At 37.1% G+C, this 11890-nt stretch overlaps 1 protein-coding gene across 1 annotated transcript; it reads left to right on the top strand.

Moving 5' to 3' along the window:
- The first annotated feature begins 2209 nt into the window (after positions 1–2209).
- On the top strand, positions 2210–8293 carry LOC149817801 (chloroplast protein FOR GROWTH AND FERTILITY 2-like). The gene is made up of 2 exons (XM_089986437.1): positions 2210–2578; positions 7306–8293. Exons 1-2 carry the CDS (start codon positions 2261–2263, stop codon positions 8119–8121), a joined length of 1134 nt encoding a protein of 377 aa, XP_089842563.1. The 5' UTR covers positions 2210–2260; the 3' UTR covers positions 8122–8293.
- Positions 8294–11890: the final 3597 nt, after the last annotated feature.

An 11890-nucleotide genomic window follows, 5' to 3' on the forward strand; every position in this document is an offset into this window, starting at 1 on the left:
TTTTTTTTTGTATCTCAAATTCAAATCCATTTTCAAATTTACCCTTGTTTCCCTTTCAAAATTTAGGGATCCACAATCTGAGTCTGGACCTAGGTCCTATTGAGCCTGCCATTCAAAAAACCATACCCAGGTTTTATTTGGATTACATGAACCTGACCCAATCCATACCTTATAAAATAACATGTTTTGTATTTTTAATATTGAAAATCATAGGTTTTAATTGGAACTCAGGTCCGACCCGGGTCTGGTACGAATTTTCGCAAACCATACCTAGCACCATATACTAATCGTATCCTTTGGGTTCGATCCACTTTCTAACGAGACTATCTTCTTTTATCACCGAACCCTTACTCTATAGGGTTTGGTATGGTCGGGTACAGGTGAAACCGAACCGGTTGACACCCCTTGTTCTGTCGTTTGCGTGGTGTCATTCGTTTGACTTATCCATCTTGATTAGCTCATTTTTAAAATGACGCTTTCTGACTTTAAGAAACGGTCATTATGATAACACGTCCACCTGTCCCTCCACCTTAATGTATATAAAAAAACCCACCAATTATTGTTTCCCATTATATTTAGTTTCCAATATGCCATAATTAGGGTGCCAACGGGTCGGGTTTGGTTTGGACTCAGGTGAAACAAGACTTGAATCAGATTTTTGGGTATAGTATCAGTCCAGGATTCATGTCTAATCGAGTCCACTATAAGAAAAACCATACCCAGACCCAATAAGAAATACAAGAATCAAACCTTGTAAAACCATATTTTTTTTTTTATTTTTACATTGAAAAATTGTGGGTCTTAATCGGAACTTGGGTTGAGTTTGGGTCTGATACAAAATTTTACAAACTATACCCGGGTTCATGTATTAATCCGATCTTCGGGTCCGGACCTAGGTCTTAATCGGGTCTTCTTATTTATCACCATACCTGAACCTTATAGGGTTTTGTTCGGGTCGGGTCCGGATAAACCAGGCCCGTTGATACCTCTAGCCATAATCCCCAGTGGATCGGGCCTTGGCTTATAGATCCATTAACCATGTTGGTCTTAAAAGGGTTTGTTTGATACCTTTTAGACCCGGGTGAATGTGTTAGTCCAGAGTTCACATCCAGTTAGACTCGATCTGGATCCAATAGTCAGGCATATATTATTACTAAAAATGAGAATTAGTCTCAAAAGAAAAGTTAAAGTTGACTGTCCATACCAACCACGCCGCCTTCAAAGAATTAATTAATGAAGACCAATGAAAGCTTCCACATTTCTACTCCCTTTCCCAAAAGTAGGTCCAGTAGTCATAGTTGGACCCATTATGAACTTTTGACCCGTTCAGATGTTGAAAATTCCCCTTTGGATCCAACCCCTTGTACGTAAATCCCATTCGCAACCAAAGATCCACTTGTGATAATCCAAAAACAAGCCCGATCTAGGAACCAAAATATTGATCCGAGCCAAAAGGATACCAAGACATGGAAATAAACGGTTAGGATGTGATGTTAAAGTAACTTTGCTCAAGTATTACCTTCTTTGAAAATAACAAGCTTTTTAATGTGATGTTAACGTAATAAAAACACTTTTTTATATTGTTTACTTTTATAACTTTTTATAATAGAAAAGTATCTGATAACCACTTTTCTAGCTAATTGGACATTTGAAGGATATTTTCTTATGTTTTTCTTAAATCTTTGGATCATGTTTTTTCGATAAAAAGTATGATTTTTAAGCCTTGAATATTTATAAAAATCTTAAATCATCCATTTTTAAACCTTATAGAAACCTACCTGCATATCAATCAGATGATCCAAGAACAAATAGATCAGTCTGTGCCGTCTGACTTAAAAAAAAAAATGAAAATAACCTTCCAAAGACTGATTTGCGGACGGTTAGCTTGAAAAATGGTTTTCAGCCACCATCTATTTTTTTACAATTATATATATATATATATATATATATATAATTATAATTACATTTTGTCTCGAGAATGAGGCATGTGTACAAACCGGGTCAGAATCCAAAAGGTGCCATTAGATCGGGTTTGGTAATGCCTTGTGGGTGACAAAAGTGCAAGCCCATTGGAGAGTTATTTCCGTCAATCAATCCCAATCCGGGTTCGGTATTAGTTGTATTTCAAAAAAAATCCGATAAGATTTTTTAATCTTTTTATTACTATTATTATTTTTGTCTCTCTTTCTCATCTCTGCCTTCCCTCTGCAAAATCTCTTTCTCTCTCTCTCTCTCTCTCTCTCTCTTGCAGAAGGGAGCCATGGAGAGGCTTATCCGTTCCGAGACCCTGACAAGTCCGCCCACCGCATTCTCTCGCCGCCTCACTACCAGCTCCGGCAGGTTCCACCTCTCTTCCGGCGCCTTCCGCCCCTCCCCTCCCCGGGATCTCCTCCCTCCTCGCCTCCTCCTCCTCCTCCGGGACTCCTCGCTCTCATTCAAGAATTCTTCACCTAAGTTTTCCGTTAGGACTTCCGGAAGCGGTCCTCCTCAGGCAGAATTCCGGCTGGATGCCGCTTCCCAGGATGAACGGACGCCGGCGGAGTCTGCGCGGAGAGTCCCCGTGAATTTCCTTCGGAAGGTATTTAGAATTTCAGATGGGTTTTGCTCACTCTTTTCTTTTTGTTTTTCAAAATAAGAAACGGGAGCTAAGAATGGGAATTTTTGGTTTCTTCTTTGGTTGGAGATGTTGCACTGTTCTTAATTATATTATCATCATCATCATCATTATTATTAATTATTATTTGTTGGGAATGTTGAATTATTTTTAGGTTGAATTTCACTATGTTTGGAGCTAGGTTTAAAGATGTTTTTATTTTTTGTTTTTAGGAGTTTGGGTTGTGTTCTTGTAAATGACTGGAAATTTGGTTTTGGTCGAGATTAGTTTAGGGAGTGTAGCTCTGGTGAGTACGACATGGTTTTCTCTTTGTGATTAATGGTGTATGAAATTGAGTAATTTTCTTTGGTAAGAACCGCCTAAGAACCATATGCTGTATTTTGGCCGTTAATTCCCTTTCAGTTAGTATTGCGTCAAAGTTGATAATTAGGCCATTGAATTCATTAACTTGGGTGCTTGGGCAGATGTGTGAGTGAGAGTGTCCTTTTCCAAAGGACTTGATTTTGAACTTCAATTTTTTTAGTAGAATTTAAACTTAAACTATGGAATTTGGCATTTCTGGAAACTTCTGGAAGTTTGAAGTTTTGATTTTGTAAACCAATGCCCAGATAATCAGAACACGCCCTCAAGGCTGTTGCTTCATTAATCAAACCACGTCAATTGTTTTTGAGAAAGGGATCCATTCATGAATAGATTGAGCATTGATTATATGTGAGTAATCTTGTTCGTTTGAATGTCGTTTTGTAAAGTTTAAGATCACAAAATGTCAAATCTGAATCTTATAGAGCTTGAGTGGTTCAGTGCATTTGGGAAAGTGGCAACTCAGAATTGTGATTTATTTAGTTTTTCTTACTTGGGGTATTAAATGTCGTATCTGGATAGAGTTGTCTCCAATCGCTAATGTGTTTCCCTCTTGCTAGCATAATATGTGAACTTGTACATGCAAAAACTATGATATAGTTTGACATTCGTTCATCCCTTCATTTTTTTCCTCCCTAGATCCTTTTTGTTCTATTGATATGGACAAATTTTTGTCATGGAATCTGTGGGATGCATTTATATGTCTAAGACTTATCTTTCAGCAAAAACTCATCTTCTATCTTATATGCAGTTTACAGAGCTCGAGATTGTCCTTCTTGTTTGGAACACTTAATATGTGAATATGGCACTGCAAAGATCTCTTTTTTTTGACATTTTAATGTGTTTTCTGAACAGTCAAAGATAATGGCCAAAGGCTACTTGCCTCCTTGGGTTGCATTTTCAGAAATTTGTAATATTTTGCATTATCTTATTGCAGATATCCTTCCATTTTCATGACTTTCTTGACAACTAATTTGTTCTTTGATTAAGTAAAAAATTACCTCAAAAAGGTTTTCTTGTTGCAACAGTATGCAGTATTTGAACTCTTTGCTTCTAAAGTTTTCACCAGGAGAGCTTATCCCTTTACAATAGTTTTTGCATAATTAGGGTCACTCCTATCTGTTAAAATGAGCAAAAACACTTTTGACATGTGAGTCATTAAGGAAAATTTAAGGGAGTGGATTAACTATACGAAAGAAGAGTGTCTTTGAAGAAAAATCTCACTTTCATTAAGGTGATGTCTCTCTCTCTCTCTCTCTCTATATATATATATATATATATATATATATATATATATATATATATATATATACACACACACACACCTGTACGGGTGGAGTTTTTGAAAAAGATTTCTAGGTTAGTTACCGAAGTATCCACCAGGTTCCTGGTGAATATTTTGACTTTCTGAACCTAACTTAAAATAAAATTAGAATTTTTAATTTGTAAATATGTGAGACAACTATACTTCTCAAAAAGATCTCAAATAGAAATCCTGTTTTTTTTCCCTGGTTAAAAAATCACCCTAGTAAGTTTTATTGAGCATATGTTTTTAATCTCTTTTCTTTCCTGCTTTTTTTTTGCCAAATTGTACTTCATTTTACACTGTATTTTCCCTGTTGGATTGTTAGAAATATATTTTATATGGTTATAATGAGGCTCTTGTAAACCGAGTCAAAGTATACTCTAATTTTCAAACTCCAAGTTTTTATAAATATTGGTAATGTTATAGTTGGAACTTACTACTTGGTCTTGTTGATCTCAAAGAGGTTATCAAAATTATTAAATTTTTTTATATTTACCTGAAAACTGTGCCCAGGATCAGAGACCTAGGTATGCTGGCTTTGCCTGCCATACTTATGATCACTGACCTGGCAATGTAAAACTCCGCGGGCTTACCCCTTGCCCCCCACAAATAGGTTATCATTTATTTCAATATTTCTTGATCTAAGAGTATCATTTTATGTATGTTTCTGCAACTTTCATCTAGATAATGAAAAAATAAAACTGTGTAGCTTTTCTTGAAGGTGGTACTAATGCAATTGACATTTGGATCGTGTACTTTTTGTGCTCTAGTAATTAATTTATGTTCTGGTTTGTACAAGGGAACCTTAAGCTGGCTATCCTTTTGGTTTGTGTGTGGGTTTTTTTCCCGTTTTTCCATGTTTTGGTATATGGATTCTCAAGTCAAAGAGACAACAATGGTCTTATATATACAAACATAGGTGAAGACACAAACAAATGCACTCAAATATATGGTCATGCAGGCATGCCCATGCCGGCATGACCATATAGCTGATCGTAGTAATGAATAAGTTCGCCAATTTTATTTCTCATAACAAATTTCAGAATTTCACGTTAGTGCTTTGACTTGGATGAACCAAGGTTTACTTTGGTAAATGCATAAAAATTGTGTTATTGAATGAGATGCTTTCCAATATTGTTAAATCTAATAAAATAATTGCATTTTCTATGAGTTGATGAACTTGATGATGTGGGAAACTATACTATTAGACTTTGGAGAGTATATATTTTATTTGGACATGAAGGTATAACTTATAAGTCCTTGTAGCAATAATTAGGTTTAATGCAGATTTATGAGATTGAATAGAAATTGGTGTGCATGTTTTGAACTTCAAAAACCAATCCTAGAATTGTCCACCAGTAAGTTGCATTGTCTATCTTCTGCACGTGATTACATCTGCATTTCAATAAAAGACAATGGCTTTTGAATTAGTGAGCTGCATGACATTAAATCTTTTCTTGCTTTATGGTAGCAATTTGTCATCCACAAATAAGAATCTTGGCCTGCTTTGACACCAAATTAAAACAGACTAGCATATTTTAGTGCTAGACTATGTATCCATTAGCTAAAATGGAGATGTGAGACAATCAAAATCAACCAAGGAAGAAAGCAACTATTAGAAAGAAAAACTCACAGTTCAATTTATTGAAGTTGCAAACTTCTCATGGTCTAGAATTGCATTTGCAGAATAATGCACAGTTTCCTAGGAAAGTGAGCTCTAAAAATTTAATGTTAGAAATAGTAATCACCTATACAATATTATAATGAATTGTTATTTACCTTATTGTCTGAATTGAAACAATTAAAGATATTGTTATCGAGGACTCAACATTAATTTGGTTATCAATCTTTGGGCTACATTTGAGCAAGGAAGAATTTTTGAAAAGCTGTATGTGGTTGTCATATGGTTGGATGAAGTGCATACACATAAGTGGTGTTTATGTGTTTAATTGCCTTCTAGATCAAAATGGTGTTTGGACGAGGTTATGAAAGGTGAAAACTCTTATACGGTTCAGGAGCAGTGTAAACACACCCACATAAATATTTGTTTATATTTTTCTATTCATTTATATATATTGGCAATATTTGTATGAAAAGCTGGTATAATGTGAATTGAAAGGACTAGGAAAAGTGGGAGAATAATGAAGGTAAACTCATGAAAATGAGGGAGATTGTGAGTGGAGTTATGAAATATTGTGATGTCACATCCTGAAAATCTGTCTCCTTTTTGTTAAATCCAAGAATGTACCTGATGTTCAAGTTGCAGCATGACATGATGGAACTTCAATATTGAAGTCTATCCTGTGTTGTCATATCACCAATCTATTATGTTTAGGTTTGGGATGATGAAAAGGTCAATTGTGGAAAACCATCTAAACACTCTTTTGGTGGAGTAAATCTAGACATTATTGCTCGCATATCTCTTATAAATTACAAAACTACCATGTGAGTAACCTTTGTTGAAATACTGTCACAAGCTGAACAATTTCAAAATTCCGTCAGGAATACATACTGTGAACATCATTTTCGAAAGGTTTACAAGAAAACATTTTTTTGGCTGCCACCAAACCCTACTGCTCTTATATATTGCTATAGGTAGCAAAATCCAGATACCAGTTTCAGATTCTTGGATACACTTTTTTATGTCCTGTTTAGATGTGGGTTGTTTATGCATTACAAGTTGTGCACATACAGTTACGTTGGCCTCATCTGTCCTTGATAAAAGCATCATGTTCATCCTTCTTGTGCATGTCTTCTGTATTTAGCAAATTTTAGCTGCATGTGTAGGAAAACTTGTTGGTGCTTCATTCAGGTTTGTGGTGGCATGAAGAGAATATTAATTGGTGCAACACGTTTTTCTTTGATATTTCTTATTTCTGTGATTTAGTTTATGGGCATTGATGCTTGGTTGTTTATTTGAAGCTTACTCTGATGGGCTTACATGTTCTAAAAGAAGTCTTCTTAGCTTCTGTTTCACTGGTGTGCTACTGGAAAATCTAATACAACTAAAATGTGATTGTTTCAGGCCTTTAGAGCTGGGAAAGTTACTGTATTATGGGCCCTAATTCTAATGTTGATACAACCTGCTTTCACGCCACCTGCATTTGCAACGGTACAAGCTGCTAGCCGAACAGGAAGTTCTGCTGTTAGGAGTATAGTTCGCACTGAACTGCTCACCAGTGCATGGACTGGCTTTTTTGCTGGCTGCTTGCATACACTATCAGGGCCTGATCATCTTGCTGCCTTAGCACCTCTTTCAATTGGACGAACTAGGATGGAGAGTGCTGCTGTTGGAGCCCTCTGGGGTTGTGGCCATGATGCAGGACAGATGATATTTGGGTTGTTATTTCTGCTGCTCAAGGATCGGTTACATATAGAGGTCATCCGTACATGGGGTGCCAGAGTAGTCGGTACGACTCTGCTTGTCATTGGTGCCATGGGAATCAGGGAGGCAACTGAGGTCCCTACCCCTTGTGTAGCTCTGGGGAATGGGGAATGTGTTGCTCAAGCCATTGAAACAACAGGTGGAAAGAAGAAGATTGGCTTGGCTACTTTTGCAACTGGCATTGTTCATGGTTTGCAGCCAGATGCACTGTTGATGGTTTTGCCTGCTTTGGCACTTCCATCAAGGTTAGCTGGTGCTGCTTTTCTAGGTATGTTTTTAGTTGGGACTGTGGTTGCCATGGGTAGCTACACCGTCTTCATAGGTTCATGTAGTCAGGCATTGAAAAATAAAGTACCTAGGATAACTGAGAAACTCACTTGGGCATCCTCTCTTGTAGCCATTGCTCTTGGAGTAGCTATTATCTTTAGCCAATTTTTTGGTTTCAACCTATATTGATATTCCTTTCCATGATTAAATTTCTGTCTCTTTTAGTTTAGGAATTCAGAGTGCTCACCGAGTGATTTGTTGTACAACATGAACCATTCCAAAAATCACTTGCGGTGTTAGCTATATTTGTCTGTTTAAACTTTGATGGTTCCAGGAAAAGAAAATCAAAGTTCATTTTTTCCTTTTGTTTCTGCTTGAAATTGTTTCATGCTTCTAAGCGATGATTCAAACAATGATCATTATCGTGTTTAAAATTGCCTGTTGATTCTTGGGATATTTGTTCCCACTGTGTGCATGTGTATCTAATGTTTGTTCTAGAACTCCTCATTTTCTGAAAGGGTATTCTCTCAGAGTAGATGGAATAAAGGGGTATTTTGTCATAGATGGAAGCTTGTTGATGATCACGACCTTTGGTTAAATTAGATAACTGGACTAGCTAGAGCCGCACTAACATGATTGAGAGATCTTAGGATCAAACCTGATTGAGGCAACCCCAAGTTTAACTATTATGGAGGAAAAGAAGGATTTTGACCATTTTCTATGCAATTGGTCACCCACAGGCCGTTTTGTACAAATTGAAAGATGTATTACGCTTTTTTAAGCATTTTTTCTTAAGTTTGGCCAGCACTGTCAAACTTTTTGAACATTCAGTACTAGGACTGGTAAGCGAGCGGAACGAACCAAACAGAGCATGTTCAGGCTCGGCTCGTTTACCAGTGGATTGAGCCCGTGGCTCAGCTCGTGTTCATGTTTAGCAGAGCCGTGCTTGAGCTCGGTTTGTCCCTGAAGGAGATGAGGTTAACATGAGCTAGCTCATGTAAAATATTCCATGTTAATTATACATGGAATATATATATTTATACATTATACTTGAAAATATATATATTTTATATATTACACATAATAGTTCACATTTTGTGTATATTTTTTTTCATTCATCATTCTCTTTATATATATTTTATGCATTCTTTTTTTTATATTACACTTAAAATATATATTATATATAAAAATATAAATATATATTTTATCTATACAAGCTCTCCCGAGCCGAACACCCTGTGTTCGGGTTTAAGCTAAACGAGCTGCTCTTGGCTTGGCTCACCAACTATAAGATCAAATCACAGATGAGTTCGTGCCGAACCGAGTAGAGTCGCGAGCTTCTTGGTTCGTTTACCATCCCTATTCAGTATTCATAGTCAGAGATGCTTTTTGCATGTGAAAGGATCGGAGTTGGAATTGGATAAACAAATCTAAAACCAATTTTGGTCCAATTAACTGATTGGAACTAGAAAGCATGTAGAAATAAGCAATTTGATATGCAAAGCACAGCCAAGTTTGAAGAAAAGTATCTGTATTAGTCAGAGATCCAATTCCAAACCTGTAGTCATGGCGTCCCCACGCACCACACAAAAACTAGGGACGACTTTATTTTTTTTTTTGAAAGGCAAGCTGGGTTAGGCAGACCCCAACAGTTATTATTCAACGTACCACTGGGGTTTGAACCTGCAACGTCCCACCACAAGGAATCGTGCACTGACAGCTCCTACCAGCCCCCGTTGGTTACTAGGGATGACTTTAGCTTTACATAATCTCACTGTCCCCCAAACACAAAAATAATGATGAAAAACTATGACCAACGATGAATGCAAAGTGATTGCTGGTGGTTGGAGTTCCCCCTCATCCCCCTTGTCCGACTGTTGTTCACCGAACTGGGTAGGGTGGGTTGACTCCCCCACTGCCGGTTGTGTCAACAGAAGGGAGGAAACTGAGGAGGTGGTTTCCCGAAGGCTTCCACCTCCTACGTCGGGATGGTTGCAGCCCCACCATTCAACTCGATGCCGATGACAGTCTATCTTTGATGATGACAATGTTACCATCAAGTAGTAATCCGTCGCCACTTCCTTGGTGGATCACTGGTTCCTGGTTGCTCTTGCTATTTTGATGCTCATGCCACATGAATTCCAGCGTACTAATCGGTTGATCGGTTGCATGTTGCACATCTTTGATTTAAAGGATCATTTTTTCAATCAACCCAATATTTCAGTTGATGTCAACAGTAGCCACATTTAATTAGGGACATCATCTCTGTCGGCAAATCCATGTCCGAGCAACCATAGTTTCCTCAATATTTTCTCTTTGATTGCCTCTGATATCGTTACAAGTTCGAGATCTTAATCTGATACCACTTTGATGAAAATCAGAGCCCAATTCACAAAGAAATTCTACATTATCCTACCTACTCATATGAATGAAACTTGAAAGAGAACAAGAAAAACAATAAAAAATACAAAGTATATCAACTTATAAAAGAAATAATTCAATAATCCAGTACCCTCTTGTATTTATAGCATGAGAAGAAAACCCTAACTCTACGATAGATCTTGGATAAGATCTGAATATGAAAAACAAACCCAAATATAAAATTTAAATCCTAAATACTAACTACGGGTCCAATTGGATCTTGAATCTCAATCCTAACTGCGAGTCATGTATGTTGATGGCAATTCTTAAGCACATGTATTAGGTGCAAGGGCCATGTTATTATCACCAATTTATGATTCTTAGCTGCGTGTAAGAACAATTATATCTTTTTTTTTACCCATAGTGCACATATATATGAGAAGAGGTTATTGGTGATTTTGCATTTATGGGTGCCCTTCTCAACTATGGCTTGCAATTGTGGACAATATCATTTTAGTCGTGTCTTTGGCTGTTATCTAAGCCTCAACTTGATCATATTGTTGGACATTAGTCAATCACATCTCCTTCCAAGAAGGGCAAGAAGCTTTAGAGACCCTATCTTAGGTGTGTCAATGGGTCGGGTTTGACCCTGACCCCACCCATACAAAACCCTATAAGGTCATGGTTTGGTGATAAATAAAAAAGGCCCAATTAGAACATGGGTCATACCTGAAGGGTCCGATTAATATATGGACCAGGTATGGTTTGTGAAATTTCATACCAGACCCAGGATTCACTTGAGTTTCAATTAAGATCCACAATTTTTCAATGTAAAAATGAGCGAAAATATTATTTTACCGGGTATGATCCGGGTCTTGTTCATGTAATCCTTACAAGATTCGGGTATGGTTTCTCTTATGGTGGGTCTGATTATACATGGGTCTGAACCCAATACCATCATCTTAAATCAGGATTAGGTATGGTTCCACCTGGATCTGAACCAAACACGACCAATTGACACCCCTACCCCAATCTTAACAATAGTAAGCAATATGTAGAACTGACGAAATTCTTTAACTATGAATAATGGATTTAAAATGCTTTGAATTCAATGTGATTGATAGGCACAAAAGGAGGAATAGATCTGAGTCATAGTATAACTAGCAATACATGCTTAATTCATTTTTAAGTTTTAAAAAATTGGGTTGGCGTGTATAGGTATGTTCAAGTGTATGTGTGTGTGTGTGTGTGTGTGTGATTTTCTTTTTGGGTTTCTTGACATCTAAATTAAAGAATAGCTACGACAAGATTTGAAATGCAAGACCAGGTGGAAGCAGAAGTACCAGAATTGGATCTTCACCAAAGCCTTTACAAAAAGCATTTTTTTTGTGGTTAGGCCAAAGTTGAACACCCTCATCACTGGCCAGGTTCCCCTTACCCCCCCGGAACTACAACTTTGACCTTACAGTAAGGGACACCCCCCCTAGTTGGTTTTGAACTTCTGATGTCGACCCATCAACTTGGCCACATTCACAAGTCGCCCTTACCAGATGAGCAAAGCCCTTATAAGCTTAAAAAATAAAAATTTTGACAAAAA

This window comes from Nuphar pumila, chromosome 13 (assembly GCF_984573655.1).
Source record: "Nuphar pumila chromosome 13, dmNupPumi1.hap1.1, whole genome shotgun sequence".
Taxonomy (NCBI): domain Eukaryota; kingdom Viridiplantae; phylum Streptophyta; class Magnoliopsida; order Nymphaeales; family Nymphaeaceae; genus Nuphar; species Nuphar pumila.